Genomic DNA, 21,840 nt, shown 5'->3' with positions numbered 1-21,840 from the left:
ATATTAAAATATTTTAAATAACTAGTTTATTCCGGGTGTTTAGAACTCGATAAATATCGATATTTATACGTATTTTTCGAAGTATCTTTATTACTTTCCGTATAGCTTCTCTTTATGCTTAGATCTTTAATAACGGTGGTGAGTTCCTATTGATACGAGGGTATACTCCGAACACGAGTAGGGTAGGTACTAGGCCGTTAAGGCCAGCCGTATTATTTAAAGCTTTAATTATTATTTAAAATATTATTTCAGTATTTATATAATAACCGAGATCCTTTTATAAAATATTAAAGGCTTTATATAACGGAACGTGCGCTCGTTCGACTTTATTTATTACTTAATAAGCTTTAATAAGTATCTATTTATAAGTAATTCTTATTATTTATACGTGGTCGCGAAACTTTTTTTAAAAATGCGTGCCCGGATTATGCGAGATATAATTAAAGGGTTTTTAATATATATATATCTAGTATTTATAAAGGGTATTTTAAATATCTCGTATACTAAGCGAATATAGAAATATAACCGTTTAGAAGGACGTATTCGAATCGATTATATAAAGTACGTTCTATCCGTTAATATAAATAATATTTATAATAATTTCGTAATTAAAGTCGTATTTATTTTATAACGAGAATTTAAATTTTTATAATACCGGATCGTACGTTTAGTATTAAAAGCAGAACTTTTAAATCTCGTCGAGAATAGTAGGGTCGACGTTATTATAGCCGGCGTTCTTTAGGAAAATATAGAGCTTTTTTATATAAGGGTGTTCAAAATATCGATAAAAGTGTCGAAGCTGTCTTTTAATAAAATATAATATCGTTTTTATACGGCTGGTATTAAAAAATGGGTGTTTTTATTTCTTAATTATAAAAAGTATTTCGCCGTTTTTTTATATAATAAAGTTAAGGATATTATTATAATACGTTTTAAGCCGGTTAGCGTTATATAATAAAAATAAGAAAAGGGTTATAATATTTAGGATATAATATTTTATTATTTTTAATAAATTCTATATATTAATTATTTTAATCGACGAGATAGGCTTTAAACTTCCGAACTTAATTTCGACGCTTTTTAGGGTTTAATTGATTTATACGTTTAGGTTTTTTTATATATAAGTTTTTATTTAAAGCTTTCCGATTATTAAAAATAAAGCGGCGCCGGTATTTTAAAGCTCTTTTTAATAAGTTTAGTTATACGGGCTATTAAGGTTAAATTAGTCGGCTTATACGGTAATTTCCGAGTAAATATCTTTATTAATAAGCCGGTAATAAAACGCGGCGTTTATTAAATGAGTAATATTTTATTATATATTTTTTAGATCGAGGTATTTGTACTTTTTTCGTTATTTTTTAACTCTTTTTTATCCTTTTTTTAATTCCGGACGAACGCTTCGTACTTATTTTAAGAAAGGGGGCCTTATCCGATACTATTATACGTTTAGAAATATTAGTTCCTTATTCGGGACTACTTTTCGGCTAAGTGGTTTATTAATTAATAGCTTTGCTTATAACAGATTCGGTAGGTTCTTCGTTCGAACTTCCGGTTCTTATACGGTAATCTTGGTCGAAAGGTGCCGGCGGGTCGCTAGATCCTTTCCTGTCCTAGTGGTCGGCTATTATACGGTAATTTGCTGCCGTAGGCTGGTCGGTTTCTTTTCGTATAGTTATTTATAAACCGTTTATTAATTAAGTACGTATTTATAGCTAGGTTTCGATATAGTTCCTCCATTAAATATCGTTCCGATAATATCTAGTCCGTTATTATATTTAATAATACGCGAAAGTCTGAGAATAACGTTTTATATATTATTTTTTAATGGATAAGGGCTAGTAAAAGTTCTAGAACTCCTCGACAGGCTTTTACGACGGAGGTATGGAGAGCGATCTCTCCTTCGAATCCCTTTTCGAAGGCTCGTTATATAAGCTGGAGCTTATTTAGTAAGATTTCCAGGACCTCGATAAGTTATTTCTCGGCGTTCTCATTTTTTACTTATACGAAAGAGGTTATCGTTTAATTTATAAAATATTATACGTAATTTATTATCGTATTAAAATACGAGTTTATTAAATAGTATATTTTATCCTATCTCTTTTCGAGTCCGATATAGTTAAGATAGAATGCCTCCGTACGGCCGGAAAGAATGTCTAAGAAGATTGCATAGTATTAGTTTTTTAATATATCTAGCCGTCGGTATGTTTCGATAAATATCCGTACTTTATTATAAAAGATGTCGTACAGCTTGCCGGTATAGTTCTTTTCTTTTTTTTATACCTTTAAAAAAGTAACGACCTTATTTTAATCGATTTTATTTTTATAAATAGCTCGGCTTAAAGGGATATCGTATTTCGTAACGTACGCTAGACTAAATAATCGTATAGTCTAGTCCGGCGGTATTAGAGTTAGAAAAGGAAAAGGGATAATGTCTTGTAACGTTTAGGTACTTAAGAATCTAGGGTTAGACGTCGGGCTTAAAGTATCCCGTAATGTCGCGAATAATTATTCCGTATAAAGACCGGGTATTTCTCGTTTAGGCGGCGGTTATTCGATTATTTATTCTAAGGAAGGGTGTAAAACATCCTTTTTTCGGGTTTCCGAAGTCGGTTCTGCCGGTCGGTCTTATTAATATACGGGAGCGGCCGGTAATACTAGTTATACGAGCTTGCTTTTAAAGGATCCGCCTATTAATATATTAATTCCGTTTCTTTCGAAGTAATAATAAAGCTCTTTTTAAAATATACGGTTAACTTAATCGAATTAATATTCGGTCTATCCTTTAAACTTTGCGTTAAACGCTTTTTAAAAAAATATTCTTTTTATTTTTAATATATAATATTTTAAAAAATATTATACGAAGTACGTTATAAATAATTCGGGTATTATTTTTTTAAAGAATACTTTTAAAAGTTCGAGTTTTTAAAAAACGAAGTTAACGTTCTTTTTTTAAATTATTAAAAAAATCCCGGTATTTTAAAAAACTTTTTCATATATAAGCGGTTCGGGGTTTAAAGTTATTAATTTATCTAAGTTCGGTACGTCCGGGCTCGATCCCGATTCGCCGACCGCGATTAATTTTATTTAATAAAAGTTATCGTTTTATAAATCGTACAATAAAGTTATTTAAATATATAATTATATATAGCTTAGCTAGTTTCGCATATAATTAGGAACCTGGTCTCCTTTTTATAATATATACTCGGGAAAAGGGGTTCCTCCTCGTACAGTTAATTTAGTTCGGCTCTTCCTCCGAATTTCTAACGGGCGGAAATTCTTAAAGCTCCTTAACACGGTCGCCTTTACGTCGGTAAGGGCGTAAAACCGTCTCTTTACTCTTATTAATTTATAATCGCCACGGGTAACTATTAATTAATATTAAATAAGCTTTCGTATATACGGTAATTCCGGTTTTAATCGGGGTTTAATCGTTCTTATTTTATTATTTATATTTATTTTTAATACGAACTACGAGAAGTATTATATACCCCTCTTAATAAAATAGGAAAGGGGTTTATACGCGTAAATACGTAATACCCTTTTTAAAATAATATAAATAGCTTTAGTTCTAGCTGTTCTAATAATATCTTACAAGCGAATATCTTATATAAACAAATGTCCTATTCTTTTATACCTTTTTTAATAAAATATAAATTAATTTTATTATAACGTATTTAATATATTAAAATTAATTAAAATCTTTATCTCTAGATACTTCTATATTATTTTAATAAATACGCGTATTATACCCAGGCTCTCTATAAATTCTATAGCGTTATAAGCGTGTTTTAAACGTTCTCGTATAACTACTTTTTTAACGCCATTCGTTTTATAATCATTTATTAATATCTTTTAAAACTATAAATCTTTTTTAGCTTATATGTAAAATTATTTTCTATTTTATAGCCGTTTTTTATACGGCGGCGCGCTAAGAATTTTATTCGCTTTTCGTAATACGGTTACCTCACTTTTTAATAAAATGAGCCGGTATATAACCTGCGTTATATTTTATTAAAAAGTGAGGTAACCGTATTACGAAAGGCAAATAAAATTCTTAGCCGCGCCGCCGTACAAAAAAGAAACGGTTATAAAATAAAAAATTATTTTATATATAAATTAAAAAAGATTTATAGTTTTAAAAAAATATTAATAAATAATTATAAAACGAATCGCGTTAAAAAAGTGGTTATACGAGGACGTTTAAAACGCGCTTATAACGCTATAAAATTTACGGAGAGCTTAAATATAATACTTATACTTATTAAAATAATATAAAAATATCTAGAAATAAAAATTCTAATTAATTTTAAAATATTAAATACGTTATGGCGCAATTAATTTATATTTTATTAAATAAAGTTTTTAAAGGTGATTATTTAAACTGTATAGTTAATTAAATCGTGGGTACGTTAATTATATCTTTATATTAGAATAGCAGGAATTAAGGTTTTCTATATTATTTTTAAAAAAGTGCTACGTACCTATACGTACGAACCCCTTTCTTATTTTATTAAAAGGGGTATATAATACCCCTCGTAACTCGTATTAAAAATAGATATAAATAATAAAATAAAAACGATTAAACCCCGATTAAAACCGGAATTACTATATATACGAAAATTTATTTAATATTAATTAATAGTTACCCGTAGCGATTATAAATTAATAAGAGTAAAGAGACGGTTTTACGCCCTTACCGACGTAAGGGCGATCGTATTAAAGAGCCCCAGAATTTTTACCCGTTAAAAATTCGAAAAAGAGCCGAATTAAATTAACCGTACGAAGAGGAACCCCTTTTTTAAGTAAGCCAGCTAACGGTGCTACGGTCACCCCATACAACGGCGACCCCTAAATTTAGATAGCCCCTAACAGCACCACATATAAATTAGTATATAAACCAGTCAGCTTTTGATTTATAATTAATTAAATAATACCATCGTTTTCCTTTTCTTTTCCTCTTTCCGATGGGCCGTAAACTTGACGAGTCAGCACTACAACGCGCGATTCAAGATATTATAAATAGCTCGTTAATAAAACAAGCCGCCGAGAAGTATAATATCCCTAGAATAACTCTGAGGGCTCGGATTTACGGCCGCAAAACTATAAAACAATAGCTCGTATTAAAAATAGATATAAATAATAGAATAAGAACGATTAAACCCCGATTAAAACCGGAACTACCGTACGTACGAGAGCCTATTCAACACTTTAATTACTTTTTTTAATATTAAAAAAGCTTTAATCTATTCTCTTTTATAATTATAAAAGATATTACTTTATATTTATATTACGATCGGCGGGTTAGTCTCTCGCGAGGTAGTATTTAAGGCGTAGAATTAAATAAAAATAACCCGAAGAGTTATTTCCGAAGCTTTTATTTTATAACGTAATAATTAATTTATATATATTATAATATAATAACTTTTCGCCTTTATTAAATAAGAGACGTAGGTTCGATTCCTATACTTACTAAATAGGAGCTCTTTTTAATTACCTAGGTAAGATCGCTAGTAAGTAAGCAAGCCCTTATACGAACTAGTTACTCGTATAAAAGCTTTAGAGTTTCTTTATACCGAGCTTAAATAAATTATATAATATTAGGGGTTTATTACCCTAGGTATAAGGGTATACCTTTAGAGAGAAGGTATAGTATTACGATCGGCGGGTTAGTCCCTCGCGGGGTAGTACTTAAGGCGTAGAATTAAATAGAAATAACCCGAAGAGTTATTTCTAAAGCTTTTGCTTTATGGCGTAGTGGTTAGTTTACACATACTATAATAATTTAATGGTTTTATTTTTTAAGCTTTATTTACCTTATTTAATACTGTTTTATAGCGCTATTATTATCGTTTTATAACGAATAAAGTTTTTAAAAAAACTAAGTAGAGCGTACTAAGTTTATATTAATTTAAACGTAATAATACTTAAATATATAATAAGCTATACTTTTATTAATATAATAAATAATAATCGTAACGTAAGTTTTAAACTTAAAAAGTATAACCGAGATATTTATAAAAGCTATTAAAGTATATATATTATTTATAAATAAAAATAAATACTTAAATTAATTATTAAAATAGAGACTATTATTATAACCCGACCTAACCATGCGGCTAAAAGACCCCACTTACCGGCACGGGGATACGATAACCCGGTCCGGCTACGATACCACAGCTAGTAATCGCACCGCCAGCTATATTAATATATACATAGCTACACTTTAATAACGTGCGACAAAACAAGCGGCCCTAGCCCGCGTAGCGATGGGACGAATAAAGGCAGACATAACGACAAGGTACGATGAGTCACTTGACGGACCCCGGAGCGACGAAAGGCACGACGCCCGAGGTGAGCCAACCAAGGTTGGATTACCGTGATCTAAGGGATGGATCACCGTGAGCCAGCAACGAGATCACCGTGAGCCCACAGGTGATCCAAAGGATCGGTAGAGGAGGAATTAGATATATAACGGGAAACATCTCCTATATATTTTATATAGATACTCTTTACTCTAGTAATTAATTTAAGTATTAATTTAACCTATTAATAAAATAAACAGCTTTAACGACTCTATTATAAATACCTTTAAATCTACGCCCCTTAGTTACTTTCGTTTTTACGAGCTATTACCTATTGTATCGATAGAAGCGGACTTTTATCGCACGTTTAGATACTCTCTCGTATTACTAATATAAACCCTAGTACGTCTTATTAGGTTTTTTTTAAAACCCGGATAGCGTTCGTTACATGCCGTGCTCTTTTTATTCGGAAAAAAGGTAATAGCATATTATAATAAACAGCGTTTCTCGCTATAAAAAATACGTCCGTCGTGGTCGGTTCTATAACGGCTTTAGCTTATCCGTTTCTACGGTGTCTCGTATTATTAACGAGTCTCGCCGTTTACGCTCGGAAGAGTAGGCGGCTAGCGACTCTTTACGCGAGGTAAGCGCGGCTTTGGAAAAAGCTTATCAGGTCCGTGCCTGATGCATGATCCATCTTTGGAGAAACTTCCATGGCGGCATTGAAACTTTAGTTGCTCCATACCATGGATAATCATCCTCCGAGAGAGCACAGACTCTTGGAAACACCATGCACGGTTGTCGACAGGTCCTGTAGCAGTCGATCGCGGCAGTGCAAGATAACACAGCGAGCCCGGTGAGATGGCGGTCCCCGGTCTGCTGTAAGGAATAGGACAAGAAGGTAGAGAGGCTTGGAACAGCGGTTGAAGAACCCCTTTCTTACTATCGTTACTTCTTCCAGCAACCAAAGTGAGCTCCGCGTTCATATAGACGTCGCCAACTCTCGTTGATTCGATGATCCAGTCATCCTTATCGTCTTGGATGATTCCAAACGCATCAATCCAGATGTACCTGTACCCAAGCTGGCGTGCGATATGAATTGCCTCTTTATGTGAAAGCGTCATCTCCATTATCGGGATCCCACTCTGATACTCATTCAAGGTTTTCGTAGTGAGCTGTATGCTATGTCGTATGCCATCGCCCCACGAATACGACAGCGCCATGTAGCGGCCCAACCGGTGCTCTGTCACATATAGGCGTGGTGCCAAGGGCATTGTGGGTTCTCCAAGGTCGATAACACGGGTGGGCATTGGTCTTGGTATATCGCCGCCGCAGCGAGTAGGATCTCTCCGACACGACTGAAGCCAGCCGATCGTCAGGTTCGTGGCGAATTTCGGGTCTCTGGTGAAAGAAGAATCTCCTTCCCACATTTAATTGGCTGCAATATCACCTATTGCAGATTCAGCTAACTAAAGCCATCGTTGTGAAGCAATCCGGTTGCGTAACAACTTACCTGACTCGGCAAAGATATTGACCCTGGATCAGATATGGGACTGCCCCTTCGGACCGGCTTGGACTTGGATGTGACTTCCTTGAATGCTAGGAAAACCGTCGGCTATATCCAAAAGACTAGCATCAAGGTATATTGTCGTGTCCATTTCTTCCGAAGCATCGGGCAAAGTGCGGATGTAGTCCTCGAGACCTTCGCTTTTGCATTGTCCATCGAAAGAGGACCATAACATGAGACATATGTCACATGTCTTGGTCTTTGCGCATTGACGTAGATCGAGCAGGCTTTGGTGATGGGCTATCTACACAGTCCGTAAGCTCTCTATCGTCAAATGGACACAAAATTTGCATCTGTTGGCGTCCATTTCGTGGCTCTTCGGTGTCAGAACACACGACTGCGCTGTTGCAAACACGAACAGAGATGGAAGGATACGTGGCGACACCGGCACCTGTTGCCAGCTACCCCTCCACAAAAGAAAAGCAAAATGGGATCGGGTCGTCTTATGACGACAACCTGCGACCGAGAGGCTTGTGCCACTCCAGCTGGGCACGGCCGAAAACCTCAAGCATCTGCTCGGGGGACTCGGAAATTGATGCGTGAGTAATTCTGAGCCCCGGCACTCCCACCTTTCACCTACTAGTGCTGAAGGTAGGATAGCAGGGTCAGCAAATATAGGGGTATTTCCTGAAGTACGTTACCCCGCACGTGATACAGAGCAGTACCGACATGCATAGTACTTTAGGCACCCTTGACTTTCAGGCAGCGCTTACTTTTCAGAACGCGATTCGAGCAGGCTGCATATTAAATTTTTTCCAACCTGCGGGACAGAATATTGCCAAGTACCAAGCCCATTATAGCTACGGTGTCCTAGTTCTATACCTAAAGATACCAGCACTATTAGTTAAATCTGTCAAGGCTTCAAGATGGAGGACATTATTCTGGATTTTGACAAGGTAAGCAAGAACGAAGAGCAGCGCATAACACATCACCATCGCAGCCTTCTGGAGCTGAAGGGGTGCGCCGAGTCCCGAGCCTCGGCGCAGTGCCCACTCTGCTGTCTGCTCTGGCCAGAGTTCAACAGAAAACCTGCGAGGCGGACATTTGCAAACTTCTGAGAAATTGGCCCCGTGGACACGTCCTGGTTCTCCAGCAGCACGAAGGAAATGGCATCAGCATCGGTATAGCTCAGCCATATTGGACGAGGCTTTCTGAGAACGTCGGCCAGCTGGACCTTTTTGATCTGCCAGGTAAGTCAAGACTAAACTGGATTCATAGGCCTTTGCTTGATCTGATAGTAAATATTAATTGTTCTTATCGTTCTGGGCTAGGTAACCCCGCCGCGGACCACACCCTTTCGCGCTTCTTGTAAGTCAAGTGCCTCGATCCCCAGCTAGAAGAACGAAATGACCATAGCATTTCACAAATCCAGCTGTGGCTTGACGAGTGCTGTCCTAAACCTGAAAGGTGCGGAAGCCGGGAGGCAAGGCCGTTGCCCTCAAGGCTAGTCGACATTGCCGAAGCATCGAGTCTTAAGCACATAGAGCCTGCCAAAGGGGAATTGGGTCGTTACGTGGCGCTTTCCTATTGTTGGGGTGAGAAGAGAAATAACGAGAGCATACACAAACTGAAGCTCAAAACCGCCTTTCTGGAGGACATGAAGACAGATATAGACCAATCACACATGACTCTAACGCATCGCGAGGCGATCCAGATTGCGCGCGATCTGGGTAATTGATTCATCTGGATCGATGCCGTGTGTATAATCCAGGACGGCAATACCGACTGGGAAAACCGACCGCGTAGTTCGCCCGGCGGAACCGGGCCGCCGACTTGCTGGTTCGGAGTAGAACGGGCTCATACTGTGGGTCCCACGAGCCAGCGCGCTTGGTGTTTCCAGAATATTTTGAGTCGATGAACCGGCACGTACGGGACCGAACAGCTCTCGTTCAAATGCAGAGAAGGCGTTCTCTGTGAGAACTGCGCCGTGCAGGGATCCGACGAGTTGAAGCACACGTGGTACAACCTCGGTGTGTTGGTGGAGGAAAACAGAGTATTCTCGACGAGAAGCCAATAGAGCGACAATTGGGAAAATACCCAAATCAACTTTTACTTTCTGGCGACACTGGTGGAGTGGTACAAGCTGGCTGACACGTAATCGGTGATGAAAGTCTTTGATCTCGTTGACTGCTTCGCAGCTCTGGTGGGCATCGCCACGAGGTTCGAAATCGCCCTGGCCCGGTCTCGAGGCTCTGAAAAGCCTCGATATCTTGCCGGCCTGTGGGAGCCCGACATGGCTTACAGCCTCATGTGGAGTAGCGGCGTGCTCGAAGGGAAATCCCGGCTTCGAAAGCCACACAGACTGGACCGACAGTCAGGAGTGCGGCAACCGGTCGAGAGAGCCCTGTCGTGGTTCTGGATGGCGCTGCTAGGACCAGTTACTCTTATGCGCGTGAACTACACGGAGCCTTGTTGTTTCCCGGCACGTGCAGACGGCTGTTGGTGCGCACGGGGCTGGGGTATCGACCTGATCTCACACGAAAAGATCCAGAAGGCCCTGCCATTCGCGATCAAGGTCCGCGGGCATTTCTGCAAGCTGCGCGTCTCCCCGATGCGCGTTCTCGTCAATTATTTGGTTCTCAGGAAGAAGGTAAGGGTTCCCTGAGAAACCGAGCGCCCCCATCGTTACATCCACATAGAGAAGGTTAACAGACAACATGTGGAAAGCAATTGCGTCCTTCTGGTAGATGGAAACCAGCAACGCCAGCTCATCCGCAACCCTATAGCCAGCGGACTTCAGAATGGGTGATATTACAGGGAAAGAGGTACCTGAAGATGGAGTAAGACTGCGTTATACCTTATGGGAGGAGAGCGGAGCCCGAGCCCAAGCCCGTTGAGCGCGCATATTCGGGTGTGCCGATGCGTGTGAGTAGGCGATGGCGGCTATGACGACTACGGGTATTATATAGCGCTTATCATGAGTGCAACATTCTCAGTAAGGCCGATGATGATGCCTAGCCTGGTTCGGGAATCGTTGCGCGTGAAGCGGGTCATGTAGTAAGCGCGCCAGGTCGCATTCTGCTACCCATTGTGGTCGCTGATGCTGACTGATGCTGGATCCTCTCATCCCGTATTGGAAGGTAACCGGGAAGGATTCGGCAACGTTCCATAACAATAATTGCTCATATCGGGATTTTTTTGCCCTTTTCTTCTTCTTTCGTATGTGCATGCAGCATGTTATCTGCCCCTTCTACGCGCGTCACACGATTCTGAGTCGAGTGACCGTCGTAAAGCATGGCTTGACTATGTCCGATATGTAGGAAAGTGCAATATTGGCAAACGAGCTATGGAATTTCTTCCCCTTGATGGTACAGGCCTTGCCCTTTTCAGGATGTTTTACTGCCCCTCCCCTGGTTGGGGTTATCACCTCGATGTAACCCCACGATTATCTTTATGGCTGCTCACATCATCACCTGACTAAGGACCTGCTGTTGAAGCAGTGCCAATTGAAAGTAAAGAATTACTGCAGTGCCGCAGACTTCTACTTGGGAGGGGCAAATACATGTAGGATCCGCAAAAAATTCGATAGCTTCGACTCTGAAGGAGGGTTGCAAGCAGAAGAGGTCGAGCCAAGTCGGAGAAATCGCCCCATCTCACGTTGCATACCGGCTTTTCCTATTGGCCGCCATCAGTGACCTGTCTTACTGACCTTGAGTAATCGCCTTTCGGTCCATTCTGGAGTTCCAGCGGGTGCTGACTCAGGCAGGCAGCTGAGGCTCACGTTTTGGTGATATCGGTGGCTCGGCTTACGCAGAATGGAAAGCTGACGCCGAAACCCCTGGCCAATACGGCCATTCATGTGAGGCAATGGTCACGTAACTTCGACCGATTAGGCCTGGGCTTCCTGCAGCTCCATGCAAGTACCGTAAGTTACCCCTGAGCCCTATATTTGCCGTGGTTTGTTACTCGCTGGGATTATGTGAGACATGATGCGATCACCTGCATCTATAGATTGGTGTAGGAGTGGCGCCATTGAGACGAACGTATGTTCTCTCTGGTTTCCAGGAAGCTGGATCCTTCTGGTGTAGAAGCTACCACCATCTTTATTAGGTCAAGCGTACCCGGCTTAGGTGGTCGAACGACGAGGCTACCAATCACCGTGCTGCTAATGGTATCTATTTACTGATCCCAGACCCTCTCATCGTCAGATCCCGAGCTTGGCCGAGGACCTGCCATTACATACAATGGCTTATTACGAGGGGTATTCTAAGCCCGGCAAGTGTTGGACGAAAGGCCTGTACGTCGATGGTGTGGTTGCATCGACACATACTGTTACCCACTGTATGAACGCTGAGTAACTATTGTGAGGCTGCGTGCTTGGACGTTCGACCTACCAGAGTCGGAAGACCAGGCTCAACAAATTGAGCCGAGATGACTACGTAACGAGGCACATTTTCTACGAAACACTTAGATCTAGAATATGGCGCTGGGGATGTTCGCTTCGAGGATGATGGTTGCCCATCCGTTCCGGAAGGTCACCTGCAATAGGGCCTTACTCAGAGCATCTCTCAACAGATATGCCTAGGACTGCTGACCATGAGAGAGTATCGTGACATCCTTAGACTATAAAGGCCATGTATCCTGCTACCGATGTTGTGATGTTCTGTCTTGCTCATCAGGCAATCCACAACACACATAGACCTCTCTACCTAGTCTTTTCCAATATTAACCTCTATTTTCCATCCATCACTTCCTCCCACTCCCCCAAAATGGTCGCCCTCAACCTCTTCGCCCTGGCCACCGCCAGCCTGCTCTCGCTCAGCACCGGCTCCCCCGTCGCGGTCGCAAGCCAGCAGCGCGCCACCGACTTCGCGCCCCTAAACGCGACCGTCTCGGTCCAGTCGGGCCCGCAGTGGATCTCGGGCCCGTGGCAGAACTTCCCGAAGATGAGCACGTGGCTCACCTTCGACCAGATGTTCGAGGCCAACAAGAACTCGATAAAGTCAACGGGCAGCACCTGGGACGACGTCGGCCGCATCAACGTGGCCATCCGCAACGCCGCGTCCAGCATCGGCGTCGACGAGCGCGTCATCCTCGGCATCATCATGCAGGAGTCGCACGGCTACGTCGGCGTCATCACCACGTTCAGCCCGGGCGAGGGGATCCCCACCGCCGGCATCATGCAGTGCAGCAACTGCCCGGGCTACCCCGGCCAGACCGCCCTGAGCCAGGTAAGTAATGATAGAAAGACGCCTTGAGCTGTTTAATCCTTCCCACGTCTGAAACTAGAATGGGCTATATATGTTCGTGCTTTTTGCTGACCACTGTGCAGGACCAAATCTCCGGCATGGTCAACGGCGGCACCAACCACTTCAAGGCCAACCTGCAGGACTTTGGCGACAAGTGGAGCGAGGAGTCCATTTACCCGGCCCTGCGCGAGTACAACTCGGGCTCCGTCAACCAGAACGACCTCAGCGACGGCCTCGGCGCTACTGCCTCCTATGTCAGCGACATCGCCCAGCGTCTCCAGGGCTGGGTCGACTAAGTCAACCATAAGGAGACCTCTCCTATCTCTTCGACGTGAATGCCCCCGCGAATGACCTATTGATGGTGCTGATCGTGAGGAGGCCTCACTGCGTTGATACTTTTGAAAAGAGAATAACGGGACTGCATGTCTGAAATTGAGACTTGGGAGAAGTAGGAGTAATGGAAAACGAAAGAGAAGTAACAGGAGACGGGCCCTGCTTATGTTGATCGCTCGCAATGGTTGAGTGTCTTTTGTCGACGTCGCTCGTTCAAATGTCTGACATTCTCCGTAGTATATAATTAAATGGAAATACTATTAACATCTTCGATCCTTGCCTTATTCCATAACGCACTAAACCTATGCTATAGCCAAGTCCCATTACTAAGTGATGAGATGAACTTTTGGCGGCTAGATCGCTCCGAGCCACTCTCCTGGTACCAATCCCTGCGATAACCGCGATGAGTTGAGACGGCTAGAGCAGGGTAAAACCCAGGTTTTTGAGTTTAAACCAAGTTTTTTGAAATCAGAATAAACCAGTTTAAACCAATAAATCAGGTTTTTTGGTCACGTGCGCCAAGCCTCCTAGCTTGGCTGGGAAGGGGGCTGGAAGAGAGCTGGAAAAGAGGGAGAAGGAGAATTTCAGCCCCTTTTCCCCGACCATCGGGGCCACCGGAATATCGGCAAGTCTCGGGCCGGACTTCCGGCTGATATCGATAGGCTATCGATAGAAAATATATACTAAGAATAGTATAAAAACTGGGCCTGGTTTTTACCCTGGTTTTTGGGGGTTTAAATCAACCGCCAAGCCTGATATATTCAAAAAACTAAAAACCGGTTCTTTGAAAACCTGCCTTCGAGACGGCCTGTTATAACTGAGTCCCGACATTGAGGAAAGCAAAAAGTGCAAGTGGGGAGAAGAATACCCGTTTTCGGCTGCGCCTGCACTGTGTGGGTGATGGCCCTTGTCGATGCTGGGGGGCCCTGTCTTGTTCTCTAAATGTTTACCTTCTGTTATCATAATATAAACTTTTCTAAATTTAATTAATATTGGAAAAGACTAGGTAGAGAGGTCTATTGTGTATTATGGATTGCCTGATGAGCAAGGCAGAACATCACAACATCGGTAGCAGGATGCATGGCCTTTATAGTCTAAGGATGTCGCGATACTCTCTCGGACTTCAAAAGGACTGGAACCGACACGGGATCCTCGGCTTCATCAATGTGTCCTGGAATGTGATACCCTCATTTCATGGAGCAGGCCTTGGCCTTTTATAGCTCGGAGACTCGCGCAGGAATACGATAGCTCTCGGCTCTCGTGGCCACAGTTTTGTGACATGTCAATCAACATTATGGTAACCCGCAAGGATCCAAAACGGGCATCACCGAATCAATGCTGAGACGGTCAGTGCTGGCCCATAATATGTCTAACATGAACTTGAACATCAATAGCGTATTGATAGCGCCATTATACTACTACGATATTGACTGTCCATGGCCTGAGTCGCCAATACTATGCGCCAATGAGGAGTAAGGGTAAATGAATTCTATCCATCTTGGCCCCCAGCTTCCGAGAACGGCCTAGTCGCGTTTCCAACTGCAATTGCAACAATGAGTTGTCAGTGGGTACTTTATCCCGGACAGAAGCCAAGGAAGCGGAATCTCCTGTTGTGGTTGTATTATGTGTTGCTGATTATGTAATACGGTGTTTTCTGGATTACTGAAAATGGAAAGTCCATTATTTATCCTATTTGGGAACGTTGGAAGACCCCGTTTTGGTATAGACTTCATCGTCGGCCCAAAAGCCAATCAAAAGTTGCGCCCACAGGACCTCATTCTTCCAAGTAGTAACAATTGACTCTAGGAAGCCGCCGACCACTGTTACACTCTCATTCTTGGTTTTCGAGGAAGGCTATTCCATGTACTTCTCAAATTTCTTGTTGTCATCATGGGCTCGCAGATAGATCTCGACAAACCGACGGCTCGGCAGGCTGTGCCCATCCCAGCGTCGACGCGTCGGCGCTTCGAAGCAGCGGGCATAGACCTCAGTGGTGGCTACCCACTGCTTCCGTCCGACTTCGAATATCTCCAGGACGCCAAAGCCAAAGGGGACGAGGCCCATCCCTACCATGATGCCGGCCTACGGGCCGACCCCGGAAAGAAAGCGCTTTTCGGGGGCGGCCACGGCGGTCAATCACCTGACGAGCCACATAGGAACCGAGATCGTCGGTCTTCAGCTCAGGGATCTCAACGATCAGCAGAGAGATGAATTAGCCCGTCTCGTCGCTGAGCGTGGAGTAGTCTTCCTAAGGGACCAAGACCTTGCTCCCCAGGAACAAGAGGCCCTTGGCAGGTATTGGGGCGAACTTTACGTATGTCCCTTCCTAGTATTTCTTGGGGATTCAGTTTGGTGATATGCTGACTGGATATGCCTGGTTAGCCACAAGGCCCGTATGTGCCAGGTCATCCAGACATCACAACCATCTGGACGGATTTCTTCGCCAAAACCATTCGTAAGCCCACTTACCGTCAGCCGTTTCAAGGCTTCCACACGTATGTTACCACCACCTTTATCATGAAAGCACCGGATAAGCCTCGTGACTAATCCAGCATCGTCTCCTAGTGACATGGTGCATGAGCGCCACCCGCCGGGCTACACCCACCTCCACAAAGACGCCGTCCCCGACGTGGGCGGCGACCTACTGTGGGCGAGCGGCTACGCGGCATACTCGAAGCTCTCGCCCGACTTCCGGCGCTTCCTGGACGGGAAGCAGGCCGTCTTCTTGTCCAAGGAAAAGTACACCGACCGCGACGACCCGAGCGCGGGCCGCGTCCACTCCGTCACCCGGGCCCACCCCATCGTGCGGGTCCATCCCGTGACGGGGTGGAAGAGCCTGTACATCGCCGACGGCTGGGTCTCGCACATCGTCGGGCTGGACCGGAAGGAGAGCGACTTGATCCTGGGCTATCTGAAAGACGTGTACGAAAACAACGTGGATATCCAATGCCGGTTCAAGTTCACACCGGGGACTTCCGCCATTTGGGACAACCGGTGAGTTTTTCTTTTCACTACATGACACACGCAAACGGCCACGTAAATTCCCATCAAATAGCTGATTAGCTTGTACAGATGCACACTCCATACGGCAAGCTGGGACTATGAGAATGCGTCCGAGAGACATGGGACAAGGGTCACCACGCTCGCTGAGGAACCATACTTTGATGAAAAGGCCACCACTAGAAGACAAGCTTTGGGACTGGAAGATGATTAGATACATCCTTGATTGGTATCTGAATATAAAGAATACGCTTTAGGCTGCCAATAGACCAACTTTTGCCTCTGCTACGACATATGTTAAGTTGTAAAAACATAGACATTGTCGAGTCTGGGATGCTTGACCGAGCCTTGATTTGAAGGAGTGGATTGACAGTAACATACGACACTACTAATCACTCGGAAACAACTTAATCGAAAGTACTCTTAACCTGAATATGTATGTGCTACATGTTCTGGGAGGCAAAGTTGATAATCTTGGAATCATCTCTGCCGGAGGCAAGCACATGGTCATCATATTCTCATACTAATTCTTTCACCCATTGATAACTGCTGAACTACCACAACAAGCCTACGGAAGATCCATGATTCTCGTCTCTCGCACCTTCTTCCCCTGTTCAGCGTTCAAGTACCGACCACTCTTGAAACTCCAATGTAGGTTCGCTCGGGTGACGTCCCGACAAGCATCGATATATCTGCGTACCTCCCTGTCTGTCTCTGTGTCCCAGAACGGCAGCTCGGCAACGGCGTCGTCCCAGTCTCTCTGGCAATTCTCCATTAGCTCGCCGGTCTTGTTCATTGCCTCTTGCTCTGAATGTCCCTGCCGGATCAGCAGGCACATGAGGTTATGTTGGACCCCGAAGGCCTATTGGTTTTTGGTATTAGTCAACATCATTAAGAGTTTCGCCACGGCTATATTGGATGGGAGAAGACTTACGAGATCCTTCTTGTACGACAGGACATCATTGACGCTAGATGTTCACGTCTATCAGCAGTAGTTCCACATTCGCGGGAGGTCACAAGTGGGGCTACACACAGCCATGTAAGGTCCGCTGCCGCGCGCTCGCATGTAAGTACCGAGGGGTGTTCCATTGCTTCCTGTCGTGCCCTGATGCCATGCGCCCATCTGCCAAGTGTTTTGTTAGAAAAACGGCACGACGTACACCAAAGCTTATGAATGGTCCATGCTTACTCCACGACTTGAAACAGACAATAGGCGCCGATGGAATGCCTTCGAGTCTCCATGTAGTCTTCCAGGTCGGCGTCAAGCACGATTTTCCTCTGCGTTGCATCAACTTGTTTGAGGATAGCGAACAAACACTTTTTGTGCGTAAACTTCCATCGCTGCTCAAGCCCTGTGTTCTCTTCTATTAGTATCATACTGCTGCGCACGGATGCTGACTACTTTACCTGGCGATGGATTTCTCTGGAGACGAAGAACGAGGTTAGTCAAATTAAGTATTTTATGTATGCTATATCGGAAGGGGTTGTTCACTTTTTGGAATCGATGCCAGACGGACTGGAACATATACTGCAACGGGTGTCTTTTCGGTTCCACGGGAGGGTGCGTATCGTCTTGAGTTGCCAACATATCGATCATTTCCCTGGCTGCCTCGATAGTCTTGTCCTTCATGGAGCCCTCGTCAAATTCTTGCTATTGTCAGATCGAATTTAATACCACAGGACATGAGGGACTTACGGTCGTCAAAGACAAAGGCCTTCAGGTGGCTTTGGTCAGCTGTGTTTGAGAAACTTGGCTGGCCTGTTGCTACTCACCCAGATGCACCAGTCAACGGCCATACGGAAGGCGTCTTCGTCCGCTTCAGGAGCCGCCAAACTGATAAGGTAGGCAAAATTGGCTTTGGTCAGGATCTTGGCTGTCCGCGCATCCATCTTGACGAGCCTGGCCCGGCTGTTAGCGAGCTGCGACGACGCGGGGGGATCATGCCCCTGGCCTACTTACTCCTTTGTCCATGCTTCTGATCTAGGTCCGACAGCAGTCTCGTGCGGGTTTCTCTCGGGCTCTCCGGACAAGATGCCTGCGAAAAGGTCTGGAGTATACAACGCCCTGGTCTTGGACGCTTGCGGCCGCCCAAGCGGGAGGGCGTTGTAGATGAACGAGATGGCTCCGGAAACCGACATTTTGCTTGAGAGTAGTATATACAAAATGTAAATGGCCAAGTCAAAGGCGAGGTGAATTGGCGAGAACATAGCAATCTCTGTAGGACCTTGTAGTATCATGCCATGTTGCATGTCGAGGACGTTCGTGTTATTATACTTTTACACGTGACTTGAGGAATTCCCAATCTGGCGATTCCTTGTTTAGCGCCAACCACCCCTGTTGCGGACCCCCAACGGGGTTGTGGGATTCACACAACCTCATTGGTTGGACACAGTATCGGGACTTCTGTTAATACAGTAAAACCCCGGTATGGTCGACAATAGGCCAAGCTTGCATCGCCCGACACGACCTCATAGAATATGACATGCTGCGTTGCACACAATTGAACCGTGGAAGAGTCAAGTCGCGTGTAGTATTCAAAATAAGTCCATAGCTTCAATAATGATTTTTGGCAGTGGTGAATGTTTATTGGTAAATCAAACTGAGTGCAATTTATTAATCTAATCAAAACACAGCAGGAGCCTGGACACCCCCCCCCCCCTTTCCCGTATCGGCGTGCGCCGCACCGCCTAGCATTGGAACAAAACATCGTCAGTGAAGCGCGACATAATCATAGACTATGACTTCTACATCTGCCCTTATCCGGTTCTCCATCTCCCTCTAGGCCGCTTTCAGCTTTCTCATCATGAGCTTCGCCTTGGGGTCGGGAATGATGAACTCGAGCAAGTGGATGTTGCTCGGCTTGGCCTGGTGGTCGCCGAACCGGAACTCGTAGTCGGCCAGCAGCCGGGAGACCACCATCTTGAGTACGCTGACAGCGATGTTCCTGCCCGGGCACGCCTGGCTCCCGAAGCCGAAGCTCAGGTTCTCGAGGCTGGGCTGGCCAGCCAGGTGCTTGGCCGCCTCCACGGCCGAGGCCTGGCGCTTCCGGTAGCTCCGCATGGGGTCGAACGCGTCCGGGCGTGGCGTGATCGCGGGGTCGATCTGGTTGTGGATGCTGACCCAGCCGAGCAGCGCGCCTTCGGGGATCTGCAGCCCGTCCTTCATGGTGAAATCTTCCAACGCGTAGCGGTTCGGCGTGACTACTCGGACGTCAGCTCTATGCCAGAAAAAAAAAGTTGTTGTCAATATCGTAAACCGACTTACTGGATAGAGGCTGGCTCAGCCTTTGACTCTCATTGAAAAAACTATCAAGTAGCTCCAACTTGGACACCCAATCCTTCACCTGGTAGCGCTCACCGATAGGGCCGACCTCTTTGGTGACGCTGAGAATCTCACCCGGAGCGTTTCAAACCAATCAGGATGCTGGCACAAATCGAAGAGAAGGTTGGAGATGGCCATGGCCGTGGTGTGAGCTGCAGGCACGAGAATGACCAAGACGAGCGTGGGCAAGTTCTTCAGCACGTACTCTTTGTCGGGGGCATTGTCCAGCATCCAGGCCAGCATGTTATCTTCTTGGTCAACCTCGAGACCTTGGGCCTTCCGCTTCTTGGCCTCTTCGTGCCGGGTGATGCAGCGGTCGGTGATCTTGGCCGCTCCCGCTAGGCGTCTCCGGAGTCTCCATCTCTGGGGGATCACGTTCGTGAGAAGAGGGTGCATCCATTTGGGCGCGAGCCGCATGATGATGGAGGCCGCCACAAAGTCTTCCGTAAAGTGTTCGGCCAGGTCCATCCATTCGGGACTGCGGCATGCCTCTTTTCCAACGATCATCTTGCCCACAATGCGTTCCAGGAGTATTTGGATGATCTTCTGGATGTCAACCTCGGTCCAATCTGCCAACGTGCATATCAGTATGATAACTTTTTCGAGATGTCTGGTAGCTGCTAAAGTCATGCTCACCATCTGCTGCTGGCATCTCGACCTTCATGGCGTAGTCAAACTCTCTTCTCATTGCCTCCAGGTAAATGCCTTGCTGGCCATTGCGGTTCTCCGAGATGGCCTTGATAGCCATTTCCAGTGACTCCACATAGTATTCATTGCCCACTGGTCACCCCATTCCTGAGTAGCACAGGTCAGTTCATGTCCATCACGGTGTCCAAATACCGGCTGGGTGGTGATTTACGAACCATGAAATTCGCTTTCCCGCGACTAAGCTTCGCGTTGGGGATCGTCCTCAACTCAGAGATGTACTTGTTGGGAAGGATCGTGACGTCGAGGTCCTGGCGACGCAGTACGAAAGGCTTGCCTTTCGCATTGTACTGCCGCTTGTTCAGTAACTTGGCGGCCGATGTAACGACACTCCAACACTCACTTTTTGGTAACCGTCGGCAATGATTTTGTGTGCGTCCTTGGCATATCGAAGTTGCAAAAGCCACGTCGGCTCCAGCCAGGACCAATAACCATGAACAGGAGCGCCCAAGACCTTAATCCTGCGGTGAACTGACAGGGACGAGTATCCCAGAAGAGGCACAAAAATAGGACAGCGCCTTGCCAAAGACCGAGCTCCGGCAGATAGTCAGCGATTGGTGATTCAAGAAGCGGTTCTAAATGTTTATTTGTGATGCCAACATGGCCAAGGAAAGATGCGTTCTGGGCCATGATGTGTTCCACCACTACAGGGTGCTGAGGCTGGATAGTATGAGGTAAAATCAGACTGGCTCGTATGGGCCAACATTCGTCGGGGAGTTGAAAGACAACTGTCAATCAAAGCCCATATCTTGACTATAATAAGCCGGACCTGTGGTTTATTTTTGACTAGCGTCCGGGGCTGCCGCTTCCAGAAGCCCCGAGTCAATGGTCCGCTACCGGCCCGAAGTTGCAGATCCGATACGCTTAGCGATATAATAGAAATCCATGAGTCGAATATTTAGATTTGTCCTACAGGACACCAAATCTGTACGTGAGTTAGATCCAAAAGCTCGACCATGGACTCTACTACGTTTCCCCATACGTCACGGCCAGCAGCGATGCCGGAAATGACGAGCCCCACCACGTTACTGACACAGATTGTATCCCTGCTGCAGAGCCAAGCTTAGACGGGAGTATGTACGATAAATCCACATTGGCCACTGTTAATTGTGTCCTCAGTCACCCGGAAGACGACGGGAATGGCTATACTCGAGAGGACGAAAAGGGGCTACAGTACATGAATGAGACGGACATAATGGGAACGGCAAGCGCCTCGAGTTCTGGCAGTCCAACCCCAAGCCGTAGGCTGTCGGGGTCACAATCTTCGGTCAGCAGTACCGGGAAAGGTTTGCGAATGAGCAAGCGAGTTGCAGTAATGGAACAGGACCCCGTTCTGTTGAACAAGGCAACGTGCAGGCGCAGGAGATACTCGAACTCGAACCGGAGGGTGTCCGAAGGGAAAGGGTCGACTCCGTATTTGCA

At 45.0% G+C, this 21,840-nt stretch overlaps 6 protein-coding genes across 6 annotated transcripts; 4 read left to right on the top strand and 2 right to left on the bottom strand.

Annotated features, from left to right (window-relative positions):
• Positions 1-8,735: 8,735 nt before the first annotated feature.
• PG994_008180 (uncharacterized protein) lies at positions 8,736-9,317 on the top strand (the record flags this gene model as incomplete). Its single annotated transcript, XM_066859589.1, has 4 exons — positions 8,736-8,765; positions 8,810-9,059; positions 9,141-9,177; positions 9,242-9,317. 4 exons carry the CDS (start codon positions 8,736-8,738, stop codon positions 9,315-9,317), a joined length of 393 nt encoding a protein of 130 aa, XP_066715076.1.
• A 656-nt stretch (positions 9,318-9,973) lies between these two features.
• Positions 9,974-10,474, top strand: PG994_008179 (HET-domain-containing protein; the record flags this gene model as incomplete). The annotated part of the gene is made up of 1 exon (XM_066859588.1): positions 9,974-10,474. The coding sequence occupies one exon, from the start codon at positions 9,974-9,976 to the stop codon at positions 10,472-10,474; it is 501 nt and encodes a 166-aa protein (XP_066715075.1).
• Positions 10,475-12,578: 2,104 nt separating this feature from the next.
• Positions 12,579-13,354, top strand: PG994_008178 (uncharacterized protein; the record flags this gene model as incomplete). The annotated part of the gene is made up of 2 exons (XM_066859587.1): positions 12,579-13,040; positions 13,142-13,354. The coding sequence occupies 2 exons, from the start codon at positions 12,579-12,581 to the stop codon at positions 13,352-13,354; spliced, it is 675 nt and encodes a 224-aa protein (XP_066715074.1).
• A 1,927-nt stretch (positions 13,355-15,281) lies between these two features.
• PG994_008177 (uncharacterized protein) lies at positions 15,282-16,605 on the top strand (the record flags this gene model as incomplete). The annotated part of the gene is made up of 5 exons (XM_066859586.1): positions 15,282-15,522; positions 15,548-15,705; positions 15,774-15,886; positions 15,957-16,385; positions 16,464-16,605. 5 exons carry the CDS (start codon positions 15,282-15,284, stop codon positions 16,603-16,605), a joined length of 1,083 nt encoding a protein of 360 aa, XP_066715073.1.
• Positions 16,606-16,959: 354 nt separating this feature from the next.
• On the bottom strand, positions 16,960-18,641 carry PG994_008176 (uncharacterized protein; the record flags this gene model as incomplete). Its single annotated transcript, XM_066859585.1, has 8 exons — positions 16,960-17,001; positions 17,092-17,253; positions 17,326-17,359; positions 17,425-17,514; positions 17,581-17,755; positions 17,799-18,042; positions 18,165-18,291; positions 18,352-18,641. 8 exons carry the CDS (start codon positions 18,639-18,641, stop codon positions 16,960-16,962), a joined length of 1,164 nt encoding a protein of 387 aa, XP_066715072.1.
• Positions 18,642-19,170: 529 nt separating this feature from the next.
• On the bottom strand, positions 19,171-20,887 carry PG994_008175 (cytochrome P450; the record flags this gene model as incomplete). The annotated part of the gene is made up of 6 exons (XM_066859584.1): positions 19,171-19,609; positions 19,657-19,676; positions 19,789-20,282; positions 20,350-20,493; positions 20,573-20,708; positions 20,762-20,887. Coding segments are annotated over 6 exons (1,359 nt in total), but the record flags the coding sequence as incomplete, so codon positions are not given.
• Between the last annotated feature and the right edge of the window lie 953 nt (positions 20,888-21,840).

The sequence above is a fragment of the Apiospora phragmitis genome (assembly GCF_038363925.1).
Source record: "Apiospora phragmitis strain CBS 135458 chromosome Unknown utg000007l:2111988.0-4706623.0:1.0-2598199.0, whole genome shotgun sequence".
Lineage (NCBI taxonomy): Eukaryota > Fungi > Ascomycota > Sordariomycetes > Amphisphaeriales > Apiosporaceae > Apiospora > Apiospora phragmitis.
The sequence above is the reverse complement of the archived record's forward strand: the minus strand, read 5'-3'. Positions and strand labels throughout refer to the sequence as shown.